The sequence below is a fragment of the Fringilla coelebs genome, assembly GCF_963513975.1.
Source record: "Fringilla coelebs genome assembly, chromosome: 10".
In the NCBI taxonomy this organism is placed as follows: Eukaryota; Metazoa; Chordata; class Aves; order Passeriformes; family Fringillidae; genus Fringilla; species Fringilla coelebs.
This window is the reverse complement of record NC_140036.1, coordinates 4,366,739-4,387,004: the sequence shown is the minus strand read 5'-3', so window position 1 is coordinate 4,387,004 and position 20,266 is coordinate 4,366,739. Positions and strand designations below refer to the sequence as shown.

General features: G+C 45.9%; 1 protein-coding gene across 1 annotated transcript; it reads right to left on the bottom strand.

The window, feature by feature from the left end:
* Positions 1-751: 751 nt before the first annotated feature.
* On the bottom strand, positions 752-20,243 carry UBE2G2 (ubiquitin conjugating enzyme E2 G2). The gene is made up of 6 exons (XM_084212528.1): positions 20,151-20,243; positions 14,756-14,791; positions 14,624-14,669; positions 9,238-9,356; positions 5,729-5,869; positions 752-3,937 (listed from the first exon to the last, which is right to left on the bottom strand). The coding sequence occupies exons 1-6, from the start codon at positions 20,191-20,193 to the stop codon at positions 3,825-3,827; spliced, it is 498 nt and encodes a 165-aa protein (XP_084068654.1). The 5' UTR covers positions 20,194-20,243; the 3' UTR covers positions 752-3,824.
* Positions 20,244-20,266: the final 23 nt, after the last annotated feature.

Genomic DNA, 20,266 nt, shown 5'->3' with positions numbered 1-20,266 from the left:
ATGGGAGCAGGCTGGGACAGGCAGAAGATCCCCAGGATTGGAAGGCACAGACCTGCCAGCCATCCCACACTCCCCGTGGGGCCAGGAGAGCACCAAGCAGGACCACCAAATGTTAGACGGCTTCAACACTTCCCTCCTCAGTGATGGTTTCATCCCTGCAGCACCAGGGAGCCTGGCACAGCACTTGTGGTGCCCAAGACATCAGGTGGCACCTGGTAGCAGGAGAGGGGACATCAGGACACATCCAAGACAATGCCAGCATCAGCAGCACGGCTGGAGCTGGGAAAGGACATTTCAGATCTGTGCTGCTTCTGCTCCTTTCCATCCTCACAGGGGTAAAACACACAGAGCATCCTCACCAGGGAGACACCTGGCACAGAGCTTCCCTGTTGCATCCATCCCAGTGCAGAACACCACCTTCCATTCAAGATATCGCCTCAGAAAGGCAAAAAAAAAGCTGGCAGGGAGCCTGGGGCTGGCTCTGCCCCCGAGCTGCAGCTGTTTCATGTGGCTCCAACGCCTCTCACACTTTCAAAGGCACACCAGCCCAGTTAATGGATGTCTCACAGCCCACTGTGTGTGTTCTGACACAGCCCCTCTGCCAAGGAAAAACAACAGCGAGCATGTGTGGATGTGTGTATATACAAAGGCTTGACAGAGGATGTTGCATGCATTTTTACAGCTTTGTTGGAGAGTTTGGTTTGGGTTATTTTTTTAATATAAAGCCTAAAGCAAATACAATCCAGAGAAAAGGATTTAAAAAAAAAATCTTTAATACTTTACCTACATGCATAACACCTGTAGAGCTCTGACACTCCCCAAGGAACATGTTTTATAGTAAGTGTTTCAGGCTGAAAAAACACAACTACTCAGAAAAACATTGCTACTGGCCACTACTGCACATCCTGCCAACATGAGTGTTCATTCAGGGACACAATTAAGTCTTTCAGGGAAGTCTATCCCAGGAGCTACACACTAGCTTTACAAGCTTTAACCTTCAGCTGTTCCCCACCTGCAGGAGCTGAACCCTCCTGCTTTATGCAAGGATTCAGTTTGTTGCAGAATAATGAAGTTTTAGTTCTTTTTGGCAAATAGAAACAGGGAATCTAACCTTAAATCTTCCATAGAATTCCAGAGTGGTGTGGGTTGGAAGGGACCTTAAAGCTCATCTCATTCCATCCCCTGCCATCGGCTGGGACACCTTCCATTAGCCCAGGTTACTCCAAGCCCTGGCCTTGGACATTTCCAGCCTGTGCCAGGGACTCACCACCCTCACAGGGAGGAATTCCTTCCTAAATGAACACAATGAACACTGAATTTCTTTTAACAAACACAAATGCTCACCCTCTGCCTTCAGCTGAGTAAACAGCCACCAACTAGGACAGTTCTCACCTCAACACCAAGTTTCAGTCCTCTGAGGTGAGCTTCTGCCCACATTTTGCCACCTTTAAGACTGAGAGGTAGATATGGTCACTGGGTGGCTTCAAATGCCCATCAGCAAGCCCACTGCATCTCAGTCACTTAAAAAGAAAGGTTTTTTACTTTTGAGCAGAGATTTGTGGGGACTCTGAGTAGGAACTGGGCATCTGAGAAATCTGCTTGAGTGGAAATTGTCCCTGTCCATGACTCGATGGTCTTTAAGGTCTGTTCCCATCCAAACCATTCAGTGATTCTATGAACTATGTGTCCTCCTCAAATACCAGCACATCCTGAATGAATTCACCTGTTACATGTTCACAAGAACTTCCTAGGCCAGACACACGGATATAACAACACCACATCTGCCCACCATCAGATTTTTATAGGTTTCTTTGAATTACCCAGCCACTGCCAGCACTAGAGACAAGACATTTGCCTGGAAAGTCCATGCAATGATGTCAGCTCTTTCACTCCTAAAACATGCCATATTTGAACTGGGTTAAAATGAACCCTTCTACCCCTTTGGAGGAGGTCTCTTGGCCATGTGGTTACTCATATACAACACCCACTGCAATACATTTGTGTACAACTATAAAAGGAGAAAATATAAGCACTTTATTTTCAGTATACAGACTAAATCCCACCATAAAATCAAGATAATGAGCAAGCACACATGAATAAAACACTCAGCACTTCAGCAAACCCCACTTTTTCCATGTCTGTGTTTCTGCAGTGGCTCCTGCAGCTCTCCAGCATTGTTCCCAAAGGTGGCTGCAGTACTCCCAGGAACAATCCTCCCTCTACTCCAAAAAACACTCCCAGTTTGCATAAAGTGCTACATTTTCCTGTATGCCTTGAAATACTAGTTAGGTACAACACTATTTCATAATCTCTGCTCCCAAGCTATGTCCAGTCCCACTTCCACCCTGACATCAAAGCCACAATTATTTCTACAAGGAGGTAAAATCAGCAGGTTGTAGCAATACAACTCTTCAGAGGTGCACAACAATGGCAAAGTGTGATCTGCAGCACAGACAGCAAGACAGAAATGCTGAACAGTTGTACCACAAACATGCACACAATCACCTCTGTAAAGCTTTCTTCATGGTGTGACTGCTTCCACATCACACTTCTTCACATTAAAAAAAACAACAGCCCTTGTCAAATTTAGCCCATTTAAAGCTGCCAACAAAATAGGATTCCATGTGCTATCAATGGGCATGTTATTGCTTGTAGTAAATTGGAGAAATTTGGACCTACACATGAGATTGGCTTGCAAAGCAGAAAGGTCAGCAGAGGCCCCTCAGCAGTTTTAGGAACTGACCAGCTGGTATTTCCTGCACCCTTCACACTGGCTACAACACTGCAAATGTCCAAAGCACACCTAGTACCACCCTCCAGCAAACAGCCCATCCTCTCTGGCTCCTATTTAATACAAAGAGCACTCAGTGTAGAGTGTCACAGGAGATTTTTGTCAGACCATCATGCTCACCTTGGCTCGTTCAGCTGAAAATGGGTGACAGGGCTGTAATGGCAAAGCAGTGCCAAATCCCCTCAACACTCACCAGAGCAAGCTGATATTCTTGCAGAGCTGTGAACATGCCCAGCAGAGCAAAAACATCCTCACTGGATTTTCCAGCTGCCAATGACCTACCTCACCCAGGTGACCTTGCACAATCCAGCCTTTACACCTTGTGCCTCTGAGTGTGAAGTTTATAACTGAGTGTCCTCAAGGACTAATAAAGCAGCTCTTGGGATTTCTGCCAAGCCAACGCTGACTCAAAGGCTCAGTACAAGCTCACAGTGGTACATGGGAACACCAGGCCATTGCAGACCCCCAGCCAGCCCTCACAGCTCACTCCCCAAAGCTCCTTTCTTTGCTAACACACCTTAACTACAGCTCTGCTTTACAGCCTCTCCTGCTAACTATACTCTTCAAATCAGCTCTGACTGCAACTGCTGCCCTTAACCTAACAAGTACAGAATGGATAAAGTAATTCCTGTCTACTGCTGCTCCAGATGCAATGCTACCTATAAAAACACAACTAATTCTGCCAGCAGACAATGCAAACCAGCACTGCTCTCCAGCAGCAGATGGGTGAGGGAGGGCTGCAGATTGCCAAGTCTCCAGGCTTTCCACACCACAAAGGAAGGTAGCAACAAGAAGCCTTTGAAACAGCATTGTCTCTGTATTTTTTCTCTACCATTAAATCCCTTTTCCACACCATTTAGTGAGTGAACTAGAGGCTTCTCTGGAGCAGTGGAAGAAAAGAGATGGTAAATAAATAACGAATTATAAGAACTAGGCCAATAGTTTTACAAAGTTTTCCTTTTTGGTACCAGCACTGAGCACTGCTTGTTTCCAGGTGGAGAGAAATACAAAACACTTCAGTCTCTCTGTGAGCTTAAAGTCCAAGTGACTTCTGCACAATCTGCTTGGCAATTTTGTTAAATTGTTCTCTGTCTTCCCGCCACATCTTGGAGGCATCTACATTGGCTCCACTTTCATCATTTGGCTCTGAAACAAAAAGACAAAGGTAGGTGGGCAATGAAGCTTTTTGCTTCTTCAGGAATGCCACTTCCACAGGGCTTTGAAACACTTCTCCTTAGACTGCAGAAACACCACTACAGCAAATCCAGTGACAGCTCCTGGATTCCCAGAGGGCACTGATTTAACTGACCACAGGACAAAGGATATCACAACAAATTTGAGTTTAGGCAAAAAACAAGTGGCACAGGAGCAGTACTTTCTTTTGTTTTGCTTTCAGCAGTGGAGCCCCACCATGCACATGGCCAACACAATGTGGCACCCCAGTACTGTCAAGGGCTTTTAAAACTGTGTGTTTCTCCCTACAGAATGTTTTTTTTTTCTTGTTCTCCAGATCCCCAGACACAAACCCACAAACAGGCTGGCCCTTGTTGGGATGGTTTGTTCTATTAAAAACCAACAAAACAATCCAAGGAAACCCATGGAATATGCTTTCACTTCTGCAACATCTTTCATCAGATGATTTCAGGATGCTTTACCAAGCACATGGAGTGCTGAAGTCCCAGGGGCTCCCTGTTTTTTATGGAGATAAGCAGGATTTACATGGTGTGTGGGCAGCATAGAGCAGGACACAGTCCTGGGGTTCCAGAAGGCACCAACATACTCTGCTCACCTCCCTTGACACACCAATCACACCCACCCCAGCCCTGTTCATGGCAGTATCTGGGTTCCATCCTTCTGGTGCACCTTAAAAGCCAGCAGGTGTGCAGGTCACCCAGCCTGGTGAACCTGGGCTGACACTGCCTGCACAGCCAGGGCTGAGAGTTTTCCAGTGCCCTGAAAGAAGCTGACCACTGGTGTTTTAGCCTAATTTCTCCAAAAGCCATGGGAAAATAGGATGCAGAGGCAGAGAAGGAAACCAGGTGATTCCCACACTTCCCAGTCCAGGTGAGGCTGCACCACAAACCAAGCTCTGGAAGCCATGGGAATCCCATGGGTACTGTTTGTCTGCACAGCCTCCCAACTGCAGGTTACTATTCCAAAGCTAAAACAGCCCTCATGCAGGAATCTGTTGCTTGCTCTTTGGTCAACTTTGCAGCTTCTAAACCAATTTACCCTTCACAACCAGCTCTAAAGGACATGGCTCTGCCCTCTTCAGGCAGTTCAGTGGCTCTGTCCATCGTGTGGAAAATGATCCATCTTTCAGAGAGCTGTACGTGACAGAGCTGATCCACAGCCCTTGTTAGATTTAGGAAAAAACATCTGAAAGGCTTCACAAAAAGTTTTTCACCCCAGGTCTCTTCTCAAGAATCCTTCCTCTGAACCAGAGATGTCAGAGTGGGGCACATTCCCAGGCTAGGAACAACAAAGAGAAACAGAGTGTGCTGGTTTCTGAAGCAGAGGCCATGGACTCCAGTTTACTGTACTGGTTAGGTCTGATAACCCTTCAGCTGCCAAAGCCAAATCCAACACAGATTGTAATCCACAGCTTTAAAACATACAGAACTGCACAGCAAATACAGAGAGGGCTTTGTCCAGCTGAACCTCTGGGACCACCTGACCCATCACCACTGTCCCAGTTGCTACTAACCTGGAAGGAAAGCCTTGCAGTAACCCCCAAACAGGAACACCTGCTACTATTTCAGTTGCATTTTTCCCAACCTTTCTCAGAGCACTAGTTCACTAATAAATAAATAAATAAATAAATAAATAAATCCCAGGGCTTTAAGAACTGTGGTTGCTGCTGAGCAGCTTTCCACGTGCATTGCTCAGTGAACAAAGCAAAAAGCAAGAGGCTGCACTCAGGACAGCAGTGCTCACCTGCCAGCATGCTAACAACAGACAAGAGGATCTTCTCCACGCTCTGCACGGGACTCCACCGCTCCGCGCTGCTCTCGTAGCCCATGGGATCATCCCCAGGAGCATGAAGGATGGAGATGCACACTCTCCCATCTGGGTAAACTGCACAGAAAGCACACAGGATTGCTTGTTACTTAGTGGAAATGCTCAGCATCTCCATCTCTTGGGCATAGATCAGCCTTAAGACTTAGCTCTTCTATGATTAAAACTAAATCCAGGTTTAAATTTCCTTTATAAGCAAGCGGACACAAAATATGAAAAACAAAACCTAGGACAAATCTTCTTTAAGCAACTCCGTCCCCAAGTGCCTGCTGGAAGCACTTCTGTCATTTAATAACCAGTGAAAGGCTCCATGGAAAAAATGAATGATGGAGCCTAGTGGAAAAAGGCAAGAATTTATGCACAGACACAGCTCCAAGCAGGTAATCAGTCCCACTTCAATGGAAATGAATGCACTGAATGCACACTGGAGTCCTCCACTGGACTGTGACCATGAAAAGGATTACACAAAGGAGGGAAAAGTGTTATGTTATATATATTATACACATGAGAAAAAATAAAGTGCTATGTTAAATTTATTATGAACAGTAGAACTGATCTTTTTTTGAACATTACTGAGGGGCAATTAGAAGGATTCCCACTACTTTTTTTTTGCTTAAAGCTCAGCTGCCTTAAAGCACCTGGAAACAAGGAAACCTATGAATTAAGAATCCAGGTGCTTCCCCTCCCACCTTTAGCATAAGCAACAGTGTCTGCAACAATACAAGTTGCCTTCACAGAGACTGGACTCCACTGACTTGGTAGTGAAACCAAACAAAGGTTGAAGAGGCACCTCAAAAGAAAGCACTGCTCTACCAACGTGGCGTAATTCTCCTAAATGGCAGGCTCCTGAGGAATGACAACTTTAGCACAGTAATTTCAGGGCTTCTATTCCTCAGGTGACCAAGCTGGTGCCATTTCCAGGAAAGCAAGACAAAACAAAAAGTGGGAATGACTGCTGGAAGCAGCTGTGTTCATTTCCAGCTCCTTCCATCCACCCAGCTATGTCTGCCCAAGCACGAAAGCACTGTGGAGGACTTTTATTTACAGTCCTGGCTGGGGACTGGAGCTGCTCTAAACCATAGCTGGAAGAGGTGAAAACAGCAGGTTAGGTGCTGAATCAGCACTTCTTGCAAGTCAGGAACCCACTGGTAGAAGGGATTTCACTGCTGAGGGAAGTCTCCTGTTCCTGTGCAGTGCCTCATTTAAAACAGCTGGAACACAGCAGCACAGTCCAGACATCAAAGGCTGGTTGCAGGAAGATGTATGGATCTTCTCTGCCTCTGCTCAGGTGAGACCTACCCCTGTCCAGCTGTGGGGCCCCAACCTAAGGACGTGGAGCTGTTGGAACGAGTCCAAAGGAGGCCACAGAGAGATGCCCCAGAAACAGGCTGGGAGGGCTCAGCCTGGAAAAGAGAAGGCTCCAGGGAGACTTCAGAGCCCCTTCCAGGGCCTAAAGGGGCTCCAGGAGAGCTGGAGAGGGACTGGGGACAAGGAGCAAGAGGGGGTGGTGAGGCACAGGTTGCCCAGAGCAGCTGTGGCTGCCCCTGGATCCCTGGAAGTGCCCAAGGCCAGGTTGGACAGGGCTTGGAGCAACCTGGAACAGTGGAAAGTGTCCCTACCCATGGCAGGGGTAGAACAGGATGGGTTTTAATGTTCCTTCCAACAATCCTTCCCAAAGCACCTGTAATCCTGTGATCTCCCCACACTGATGCTCAGTGCCAATGCAGGCAATGTCATTCATCACTATTTAGTTACTTTTGCCAGAGTATCCAAGGTCACTGTAATGGAAGAGAAGACAGAAGTTCTGTGGTGTCTCATTTCCCCCTTCACATACAATAAACTGCAAAGATGAGGGGACACACCAGACTTCTAAAACATTTTCCTTGTGATTTCTCACAGGGGCAGAAATAAACAGAAAAAGCACAGCCCAGCCACCCCTTTCTGAGTAGAAGCAGCCCACCACAACCCCAGCTGAGAAGAAAGATTCAAGTGTGTACTTCAGGTGATCTCAGCTTCAGATTAAGAAGACTCAGAGACACAGGGCTTTAAAGAGCTGAGCTGACCATCCAGTGTGTTCCAATTATCCCATGGAAGAAACACCCATGTATAAAGCCACTCTTTAACACAGGAGTCAGGCAATTTGTGCTTCTCCACACCCCACTCCTCCTGGCAGTGCTGCACACAACACAGCTGCAAGCAGTGAACCTCAAGCCAAGGCCACAGCTGGAGCTGCAGGGACAAGGATTTGCTCAGGGAAACCAGTCCTGGCAAGAATTTTGGGTAAATTAGTCCAGCTGGAGCAAGGTGCTGACATGGCTACACCGCTTCCAAGTGCCAGAGTGCCCTGCTGTGACATCAGGGCTCCAGAGGTGATGCCACAATGCCTTGGGCACGTCCACACAGTTCTGTGCTGTGACATGCAGGTGTGTCCTCCACAGGAGAACAAAGATGTGGATTAAATGGGCAAAAACCTGCACAGGTGGTGCTTCCAGAAAGGAATAACAGAGAAACTTCAAGAAATTGCAAAATTCCTTGCATATAGGGTGAAATAAATTGATTGCCAGCTCAGATTATGAACTGTGTTTTCCAAGTGCAAGAATGTCAGTTGAAGAGGCAGCACTAGGCAGGAGCACAGCATTTGCCTTTTCCTTAAGGTTTTTTTCATGTCCAGGGCTCAAACTTGTTAACTGCATTTCTTGTCACTGGAATTACTCCCACTGAAGAGGCTTCAGATAATATTGTCACCATCATAGATTCACTAAGGCTGGAAAAGTCTCCAAATCAGTACCACAGAACAAAGACAAGCAAAAGTCTTAATATTAAACACCTGTAAATGTGTTGTCTGCTTGGACAGAACACTGTACTTCAGAGAGATCACCTCAGAAATGCTAAACTTCTGATTTCATGGGGCAAAAGCCATGCTGCCTAATAAAGCTGCACCCATGAACAACATTTCAGTAATTAAAACAACACCAAAATACCTAAATACAAGCCACAGAGCAAGACTGAGTTCATGGTGTGCTGGGACAATGCTCTCAGGCACATGGTGGGATTCTTGGGCTGTCCTGCACAGGGCCAGGGGTTGATCACCATGATCCTGATGGGTCCCTCCAAACTCAGCATATTCTATGTTTCTATGTCTGGAAAGAGCCTGCATTAATTCACTAAAGTCTCACATCCTGTACAGAAGATTTAAAGGCATGGAATTTGCTGGAATCCTTTCTGGATGAGCAAAAGTTTTATGAGGAATAATGGAATAAAGACAGAGCAAAACTGCTGGGCAGCTGAATGCTTGTGCTGCCTGCTCAAGGTTGGGAAGAGAGAGAACCACCCTTGGGAAGGATGCCAGATCTTCTGCTGCAAAAGTTTCTTTTTAAAAGTTGCACAAGCAACCCACCCCCCTGTGCATCCTGCTGCATCAGACTCACTGTTGGGATGGAACATCTCACAGGTGAACCTCATCTTGGGAGGGCTCAGCGGGTAATCCAGCGGGAAACTCAGGATAGCAGGGAAAACCCCATACTCAAAACAGGTGTCTTCAGGACCCCTAGAAACAGAGAAAATGTTATTCACCAAAGTTTTAAACAGCTCTTTCAAACAAATTCTTGTCTAATGAGATGCTTGAAGCATGGGTTACATCATGTTCTCCAGGAAACAAAGAGTTAAGGTGCTCTTACCCCACACCTCATAAACTTAAATCCAAATATGAGGCTTGGGAGGCAAGGGGAAAATCAAAGCTTGCACGCTAAATTACTAGGAAGGTCACAACACTGTTTAATTAGCAGGGTGTGTCTGGATATAATTGGAGTATCTGGCTCCAAGGCATGTTCCAGGATTTGAGTGTCTGCACGTCAAGCGAAAGCAGAGGCAGGTGTGGGACTCCTGTGCCTTTGAAGATACTGTTATGCTCTGCAAGACAGAGATGTCAAATGCTGGAGCTCAAAATTAATTTATAAATGCCACAGAAATCCCAACTGCCAGTATCTAGCACAACCACACAAACACTTATCGCTGTCTGATGCAGAAAGCACAGCAAAGGTTTGTAAAAATAAAAACACAGCTCAGAGACCATAATTGGCAGAAGAGATGCAGGACAACAATGTGTCTTTGCAGACTTCAGCTATTGAGTTTGCCCTCCCTCGAGTGCAGGTGGAGAACAAATGGCTTCATCAGGGTTCTTGTAGAAACATTTCCTTATTGTGTTCAGAATCTAGTTCAAAGTGCAGTCGAGTCGAGAACATAAAGACAACTATTTTACCCTGCCTACATAAAACACTTGTGGAAAGTGAGCAAAAAACAAGTTATTTGTGAGCAAAAAACAAGTAATAAATCATTAGCCATGATTTATTCAAACTTGATGAACCATCTGGAAGTTGTAACACAAACATGATTTCCCTTGATTGGAAAGATGACGAAAAAAGCTTCAGCACCAAAAACTGTTGCCAAGGAAACCTCATGTATTTAGTAAAAGGCCATTCAAACAAAGGTTCCACTGTCTGGGAAGTAAGGGTTAGGAATATATTCATGCCTCCTCCTCCCCATCCACATTCTCCATGCCAGAAGGAACATAAAAGTTGGAGAGCAGCAAATCCTAAAGCACTGGAAAACTTACTGCCTCAAACCTGGGGATTCAAAAGAGTTGGCTGGCAGATAAACACAAGAACTATGTGATTTAAACATGAATATTGACACTGGCAGGTAAGGTAAGAGAAATGCATCAACATTCTGCAAGAATGAAAACTAAACTGTCTCAACCACTTTGTTCCCTTTCTGGCCTTTTCCCTAAATTTAGTCAGGATTCAATTCACATCTGAGAGTAAACTGAATGCATTTTTTCCTGACCATTTTAATTCCAGCTGCATTTTAAAAGCTTATTGTTGAACTTCTGAGAGTATGTACATACAGGCATTGAAAAGCTGGTGGGTGTCTATGTTCTGTTTTGAGAGCAAACCCACAGCCTTAAGGGCTCTTCTGTCAAATACACTCAACCCAACATACTCCATTTTAGGCCCTGCATTATGTGAGCAAAATGCTTTTGTTTTAGCCACTCAGCGCTGCCAGGATCAACTTCAAAGAAATTATTAAAGTTAATCCAAGACAGCATTTGCAACGACAAAACACTCAGCATTTGAACTTGACAGCATCACTTTTAGCTCACAAAGGACATTGGCAGGGCCAGGGAGGTAAGAGCATGGCAGCTGCAGCAATCACCCCCTGCTCTGCAGTTATTCCAAAGCTGACAAGAAGACAAAACACGAAAATGAGAAGCTCTGCCCTCCAGGAGCTGGCTGTAACTCATGCAAGGGGCAGAGAAGAGTGGTGGGTATCTTCCAAATAGGAGAGAGAAGTACCTTGAGGAGGACAGCTAATGGGAGTTTGGAGAATAGCTCCTGAGGAGGGGCCTTCTCCTACAACTCCCTGACAGGAGGCTGCAGCCACGTAGGGGTCAGGCTCTGCTCCCAGAGGACAAGAGACAAATCAAGAAGAAACAGCCTCAAGTTGCAACAGGGGAGGTTTAGGTTGGATATTGGGAAAAATGTCTTCCCTGAAAGGGTTGTTCAGCCTTGGCACAGGCTGCCCAAGGCAGTGGTGGAGTCACCATCCCTGAAAGCATTCAAAAAACATGTGAATGTGGCACTTGGGGACAGGTTTAGTGGTGGATTTGTCAGTGCTTGGGGAATGGTTGGATTTGATGTCTTAACAATTCTGTGATTCTAATTCTATAATCACAGCTTCACATACATTTGCAAATGGCTTATTTGTGAAAAGATGCTGGAAAAACACCAAACCCCACAATCATCAGATGCCCAAAAGGGGAATGGAAACAAAAGTCATAAGCCTAATTATAGATCTAATTACCTTTCTAAACAGCTTTGTGATAAGCTGACTTCAAGTTATGCTGTTTAGTTTTCAAGCAATCTTTAGGCTAATAAAGTCTTTAACCATTGCATGCTTTTGTGTCTTTTGGGGATAAACTTTAATAGCAACACACACTTGTACATGCCAACCAAAGAGGGCAAAACTTGGCCTTGAAATGTTAAATCCATGAACACAACACAGCCTGGAGGACCTCACGCAGTGCTAAGGAATTGAGCAACATAAGGCAAACTCTCCTGAAATGATGTTGCAAAGACCTGGCTTTCAACAATGCTCCCCACCTCTGGTCTTCAGGAAGGTTTTCACATGGGTATTTTCAGTTCTGTGCCCATCACACTCATTTTAGGAGTGCAAGTTTGTTCTCTCCTTTATTTTATTATGGGTTTAATATTTATGCATTTCACATTCCTCCAGCATTGCTGCTGCAGACAAAAACACTGGAGATACAAATTATTATTATTTCCATTATTTAAAAATGCATTGTTTTATCTCCAAGTCAAGCTCTTACATCAATCTATGTAACATCAGCCAACCTACATTTGAATTGATAAATGTCTTTTCCCTCTAAGGTCTGGGGTTTTTTTAACTTATGTGCCATTATATGTGCTCTAGCTTTCTATAAATTGGGTGAAGGAAAGAAAGTATTCTGTTCTTTTCACAATTATGTTTCTTACCATTTACACTTCATCTGTCTAAAAATTTGAAGGCAGCTTTACTCCTATTTTCTCATCTGCATACCTCATTCCCTGGATCTCACACAGCACATTTGAGATTACAAAACACTGGAGGAGACCACCACAGACAAATACAAACAAGTCATGTAACTTACTTTCCAAAGGCATTGCAAACACTGCTACTAACAAGGTTTGTAAAGAGATGAAAGTAACCAAATGTGTTTGGAGTAAACATGTTTCCATTGTATCACACCTTCAAAATTGAGCAGATCTTAAAATATAACTTTATTATGACACACACACAATACAGAAACCAAAATTAAAGCACCTCCGCCTCTCATTTTACGCTGACAAAGACCTGAAGCTCAACACTCAGCACTTTAAAGGGCTTTCAAGTCTGCAGAGCAGCTCCTCTGTTCTTTAAGGATGTGACAGGAAAACATCAGAAAAGGTATTTTCCAAGCAATTCAGAAGTACTTCTGAGCGTCCCTCAGGAAACCTCTACTCAGCCACAGCACCTCTGCTAGGAGGAAGCACCAATAAGCAGGAATTTCCTTCCATGTTCCAAGAAGTGCATTAAATCCTCTGGGATTTCCACACTGCCAGCAATCACAGCTGTCTGCCCTGAAATCTGGCCCATTACAAAACAGATGCGCTGACTATGCCTCTCACAGAAAACCTAAGACCCTGCAGCCAAAATCTCTGATGTCAGGCAACAGAACAACCAATTTCCATACTAAGTGTTTCTTTCCAGGGGACTGAGCTACCAGGAAGCACAACCTGTTATCCCAGGAGAAATCACTGCACATAAGCAGAGCCATTTGCCAACTCTTGCCATCAATGAGCAAACAAGCAGTGGTAATCCAAACCTCCACTCAGCAAGGTCTAAAATAACTCAGAGGCTCTGCCTTGCCATGCAGCAGGATCACCCACACAGGCACTTGGTGGGGAATAGGGAACTCGCTGCAGCTTTTGTGTTGGTTGCACCCCTGAGCCCAAGAGACAGAAATCTTGTTTTTCATCCCTAGACAACACATTCCAAGCAAACCCAGCTAGGAAAACTCTGCCACCCACGCCAGCTGAGAATCTCCCCAGTCAGCACTGGTGGTTGCAGGAAAAACCTGCCCAGATCACAGCAGGCACAGAGAGAGCAGGGTCACAGCCACTGCCTGCTGCCCCCAGAGTCCTCTGGCACAACCCAGCCCTGGCTGAAGGAAAGGAAATCACCAATTCTTACCAAAGAATCCTGAAACACAGAGCTAGGATCTACCCTAACAACAGACCACCAGCTCCAAGATGGACTCAGTGGTCTGGAGCTTCTTCATCTTTTAATTTTGCATTATTTGCATAAATTGTCAGACGTGAGTGACAAACGTCTTTTTCCCTCTCCTCCAGCATTTTAGAACTTTATTTTGTAAAAATCACCAGTTATTCCATGTACTCAGAGTTCACAAAGAAGGTACAGCATGAGCAGGAGTACAAGAAAGAGAGAAGACAACCTGTAAGATGCTGGGCAAAAATATTTTGTCTTTTCATGGCAAATTTTGCTACCAACAACTACACCCATCAGCTGAGGAGTGGAAGAGAGAGAACACAGCTTTGTAAAGGAGTTTTCATCAGCCCCAAAACACAGCAGGTCAGGATCAGGGCTATTCACCAACAGAAGAGTGAATCTTTTTCTACACAAAACCACTGCATCCAACCCTTGACACCACCAACCAATTCATGAAGTGTAAAGAACTTCAAAAGAATTTTTACTTTAATTTCAATACTTCTTCTGATCAATATTTCAGGAATAAAATTTGAATAGTAAGTAAACTAATTTTAGACACTGATTTTTTTTTCTCCTGTCACTAATAATTTGTGTATTTTACTCCACTCAAAACTTGTCCTGCACTTGCAGTTAGGCAATGTTCCAACAGGTACGTGTGACCTACAAGCAACTGTTTGTTTTCTACAGTGTTAGTAAATGTAACATATATCCAAGGGAGCCCAAATGAGGATTCCTGACAAATTTGTGAGCTTGTTATTATGACACCTGTACAAGAAGTTATCATAACAAGTTGTACACATCACCAGTGCTGCCTCTGTCACTCTGTCTAAAGTCCAAATGTAAGTCCCTGTTTGGATCAGAGGAGTTTCCAGCCCAAGGCAGGCCAATGCTGATGTCACACAGAACTGACAGTGCTTTTTTACATTCCTGCTCTCCTAGAGCAGGAATCAGCAACTGCTGATTTCAGACACCAAACAGTATTTAACTCACATGATCAGGGCTTCCCACTCAAAGAAGTTCTCTTCATTCATGGGACCTGTGGAACAGAACAAAACAATGCTCAGAGCTACCTGAACACAAGGTCACAGCTCCAAAGTGCACAAACCCTGCCCAGCTCCTCACCTGCCACAATCCCTTCTGGTGGGTTCAGGGTCAGCTCTGCAAAAACAGAAACACAAGGAGTGAGCCCAAGCATTTCAGGGGGTGTGTGAGAGTGTCCATGGCTTAGCACAAGGGCCCCACCACCACTGCTTAATGCAGGACAGTGTTCTAGACAAAATTATTTGGCACTTTGGGGTTTTTCAGGCTCCTAGAATTAGCCTTGGAATCACAGAATTGTTTAGGTTGGAAAAGACCTCTAAGATCAAGTCCTCTGTCTTCACAGAGGCAATAATTTAAACCTGAGAAGGAAGACAAAAACATTTTCACAAAGCCTGGGGAAAACTCTTCTCCTGCACTTCTGTGGTATCTGCTGGATTCCATCAGAGCTTGAAGTTTGTATTGCTGTAACCTCTCTGCACCCATTCAGGTTTGATGCACCTCAGTGGAAAACCCAGAACAACACAAAAACAGGAGAAGCAGACACATGAGAATTCAATCCCACCTCCTGCATGGCCTGAAAAATGTGAGTTAAAAAAAAAAAAAAAGCATCAATAAAACAGCCATGGCTGCACAGCAAGTTTGGATCCATCAATCCTCACTTTCTCCAGGAAACTGAAACAATTCCAAATTCATTAAACAATCTGCAGCATCAGCCCCTTACCTCAAGCTGCTGAAGGCCAGTACACCATGTGCTGATAAAATAACAACCAGATTTTCTCTATCTAGTGGACTGAGCATCAGTTTCTGGGTTCTGCTATTCTGCAGGGAGGCAGCAGCAGCTGAGGCACAGCTCAGCCACAAAGAGGCACCCACTGTGCCAGCAGTCCTGGGGGCTCAACACCAGCCCCAAGGCTCTGAGTGAGCCATGGGGCAGCTGCTGGAGCTGGTGGCAGGAGAGGTGACACTCCCAGCTGCTTATCCAGCACAGTGTTTCCTCACCAATGGCCTCTGGAGCACCAGCAGCACACAGAACACAGCCAGAGACACTTGACCTAATTTCTGTTCAGGCTGTAGGGGAAAGCTATGTGGGTAGTGCTGCACAGAACAGATTTCTGTCTTACAACAGCTCCTTCAGTGCAGGATTCAAAGAAGATGCTGAGATGCATTGCCAGGAGAGACCTTCAGCTTGCTCAGAGTGCCTTAACCTTGGCACAGCCCTCTCTGAAGTTCCAAAGCCCAGCAGCAGATTGAAACTCAGCCCTGCTGTTTTCCACACATCCTGGCACACCATGGCAGGCTTTTCCAGCTTCCAGTGGGTCTCAAATAGCTTTTCTTGTTGATGTTTTTAGACAGAAAGAGGGAGATGTCAAACACAGGAGCTCCTGGAATCATTTTGCTCCATCTTGTGGTTCTCTCTAAGAAGAAAATCCCTCTGATGTTTCCCTGGAAAAGCTGGCAGCAGTCCCTGTGGTGGGCAGCCTCATGGAATTGTGTCATACAGCCCACTCCACTCCAAGGAGAACAGGGGCAATGGGAATAAACAGCCAAAGCCCACAGAGCAAAGGGTCTTCATGAGGACAGAGGTTCCATTCTCCACTTCCTTGCTCAGCTCCCCCCCTTAAGGATCAGGTAAAGCAGAATCTGGGCACTCAGGGGCACAGGAGCTGTGAGAAAGGTCTCCATGAGAATGGTGACATCCTACCCTGTGACTTCTCCAGAGTTGCCCAAAAGGAAACTGAGAGCCCAGCTGAACATGAACCACTAGGAGCTGACACAGCATCAGCTCACCAGAGCCTCCAAAACAGGATCACTTCAATGGAATGTCAGGGAGGTGTCCAATTATTTGTAAGTGAGCAGCAGAAAGCAGTGAAAGGCTAAAACCAAAGCTCTGATCACATGCAGAGTGACTGACAGACCAGCTAGGCCAAACAGTCCCACTCAGTGCGGAAATTTTCCATAACAGCCAATCTAAACCTCCCCAGGTGCAACTTTTTATTTGTTCCCTGGGAGCAGAGCCAGACCTTGTAAGCTTAAAACAGAGCTGACAGCAGACAAATGTGATGCTTCCATCAGGAATTCAGGGCAGATTTGCTGCACACACAATCAGTCCCTTCCTTTTCATTTCACTGCTCTTTGTGGAGTCATTATCAGCCAATTCCACCTTGGAGATGGTTCTCAGGAGAACTGAAAACACATCTTGTTAAAGCACTGAAGAGACTGAGATCATCCTTAAAAGAGAAGTTCAACAGTATGTTTCCTAAAAACTGCAGCAAACCTGCAAGGAGATTAAAAGCTCAGGACTCAGGAAATATTATGGGTATGTCCTCACTGCAGTATCTGACAGCATCTGGACTGAGAAAAACAGCCAGTTTGCTTCTGACTCCACACAACTGTGCCCAGGCACTAAGGATGGGAGATACCCACTGAAGCCCTGCCAGGTTCAGAAGGTTCATTATTTCTGTGACTTCCCAAATCTCACAATTAACATAAATCCCTTCTTTTCAACCTGAAAGCACCTCCAAAGAAACCTGTTGGCGTTACAATCCACTGCCCTGTTGCCCGTTTGTACCAGGAAGGAAATCCAGTGCATACAATCAGGCACTGCAGTTCTTGGGTCTCCAGAGATTCAATTCTTCCAGAGTGACCCATTTTAGACTTGAAATTTCAGCCAGCATGCAACACCTTCAAGATCTGGCATCAAGAAACAGTAAACACAGAAAAATAAGGCTTCCATCTTTTAACTCTCACAAATATAAGCTACTGAGAGACTTAGGTCAGGCTTTAATACTATTATACATCTAGAATTAACAACAAGCACATGCTCTAATAAAAATGATGCCCTTTTAAATATCTGATTTTTTTTTTAAACTTTAGCCAAACTAGTTCTGGCAGAGTAGATAGTAAATCTGAGAAAGCAAAAAGTCAAAGACGCAAAGATCTAAATGAGGACAAGAAACCCAATCTGTATCATCTGGATGCCCACAGCTTCCTTTCCTTCTTCAAAAGGAAAGAAAACCAGTGCAATTTCACTGCCTCTCCCAAAAACAAGTAATATATCTGGGCTCCAACAGGTAGAAACTCCTCACAATGTCAAGAATTTTTCACAGAAGGAAACGATAAATCTTCATATTAAGACTTAAACCTGAGCGTGGGCATGCACAGAAAAAGATGAAAGACAAAAATTGAAAAAGGAAAAATGGAAAGAATTAGAAGTCTGGTAAGGAAAATACACCCACCAGCAAGGCACTGACTGCCAACACCACTGTCACTACCAGAAGTAACTAAAGGGAAGAGACAGAGGAGAAAATGGGAAGTAAAGAAAAAAGATGTGTCCACAACTTTGTACACAACACAAGATTTCACCCAAGGTGAGCAGGCAGGAGAGGGTCACTGAAAACCATTCCCATGCTCACATTCATCCAGGGCAACACACATCACCAAACTTCACACTGAGCTGAACCTCAGACTCCAGCCCTGTCCCAAGGCAGGACTTGCTCTTTCTCTGCAAAAAGAGGCAGCAGAACTACCTCCAACCAGGAGCTATTTTTATTTTTCATAATAACTTTAGCTGAAAATCTCTACAGGGCTAAGAGATTCTGCAGAGCTACAATTAACTGCCAGTCTTTAGAGAGACACTAGGGAAAGGTTATAAGTCAGGCTTGATTCTGGGGTTTGGGCTAAAGGAAAATAACAAACACGCAGCAAAAGGGAATCCACAGACAACAAAATGTCTGTTTTACTGCACTGCTGCAGCTCAGGTTTCCAGAAAGCACTGTGCACTCAGCCCCTGCCAGTTACATTCATTTTTTACAATACTGTGTTTTATTGGGCATGGGAAAGTGCTTGTAAAGGCAGATCACAGACAAAACACTATCTCTGTTCATGACTAGTGCTACCCTGGGAAACTAGGCAGAGAAGATTCACCTCGTGTCTGCCCGTGGAATTAAGTCAAAATCTGAGGTCATTTAATATCATTTTTCCTAAATATTTTGTTCATCCAAGACACTCCAGTAAGACCTCTGTGCTCCTCAACAACAAAGGATCATAACTGTTTTTTTGAGACTTAGGGCATTGATACGAGAGGACAGAAGCAGTGCCAAGACTTTCTGTGGTTGTTTTTCAGGTCACTGCATCTAGATTACAACAGGAAAATGCAGATTTCTAGGACACACATCGTCAGCACAAACTTCAGCCACTCACCAGCCCCAGCTGCCAGTGGCAGCAGCCTGAGCTGGGTGGGGAGCCCTGGCTGCTCAAACACCTGTGTGACAGCTCAGCTTAGAGAGCTGTGCTCTGCAGAGCAGCCTGAGAACGGGCTCAGTGCTGGCAGGGAACGTGTGTCTATAAATACTCTCTCTCACACAGGCTGGAGTATTCCACTGAACGATGACAGGAACAAGTCCCCGTGCCTGGACAGCCTGGGGAGCACAGGAAGTGACCTTCCCTGGAGCACAGAGTCTGTTCTTACAGCCCAGCTCCCTCCAGCCACACCAAACATTTCTCTTCTCCATTCTACTTCCTTGCTGTAAATAAAAGCCGGAGCATTAAAGCCCGAGAGCCCCCAGGTACACAAACAAGTATTTCTTGCCAACAAAAGGCACCTTTGGACGTGTCTCAAACCCATCAGGGAGCAGATGAGCTGTCCCAGAAGCTCTGGGATTCCCAGAGGGCCCCAGCCCACTGCTGCAGGTCTCTGGTCCCTGTGGTGAGCATCACAGCAGCCACCCCCTGCAGCCACATCCCACAGTGCTTTTTAAACAAACAAGTCTATGTCTTTCATGACTAAATTTGAATTTAAATCCTTTTACTAACCGCTTGGCTTCCATTAAGGACTTCACAGAATTAGAGAATCATTCAAGTTGGAAGGAACCTTAAAGTCCATCCCATTTCACCCCAGCCATGGGCAGAGACACCTTCCACTAGCCCAGCTTCCTCCAAGCCCTGTCCCACCTGGCCCTGGACACTTCCAGGGATGGGGCAGCCACAACCAGAAGGCATCTACCCTGACAAATACCTCTAATTACCTTTGTTGTAACAACAGAGCTCTGCAAAGAGATTTCCATACCTGTATTCTGTTCAATCTGGAAAATTTAACAGGGAAAAACATCAAAATAACTGGCCACTTGCCCAGGGCTCCCAACCTCCCCCTGACTAAGGTCCTGGAGCCGCGGAATCGCAGAGGTGCCACCCCCACACCGAGCTGTTCCCTCGGGCTCCCGGCGGGACAGGGGGCAGGACCCCCTTCCCACAGCCTCCTCAAGGCGGGCAGTGCCCGTACCCGTCCGGTGACCCTCACCCGCCCCGGGAGCTCTGGACGGAGGCACAGAGGACCCTACAGCCGGTGGGGCACGGGGAGGCCTCGCGGCCCGGCCTGCCCGGCGGCCCTCACGGCCCCGCCCGGCCCGCGGGCCCTCCCGGGCTTTGGGAGCGATCCCGGCAGGAGGGCAGCGCCAGGGGCCCAGGGAGCGCCACTCACGCTTATACTCGGCCATGAGCCGCTTCAGCGCCGTCCCCGCCATGGCGCGGCCCCGCCGCCGCTTCCGGGTGCGCGGCCGGAGCGGCCGCCGGCTGGGCGGGGCGGAGGGCGGCGCT

Bases quoted from the DNA above. Each gene is read 5' to 3' on its own strand.
- UBE2G2 (XM_084212528.1), bottom strand. From the start codon at position 20,193: ATGGCGGGGACGGCGCTGAAGCGGCTCATGGCCGAGTATAAGC. The intron at 14,792-20,150 runs GTGAGTGGCGCT...CTGTTTTTGCAG, and splicing joins GCTCATGGCCGAGTATAAGC to AGCTGACCCTGAACCCACCA. The intron at 9,357-14,623 runs GTGAGTTAAATA...CTCTGTTTCTAG, and splicing joins GAGTGGGAAGCCCTGATCAT to GGGTCCTGAAGACACCTGTT.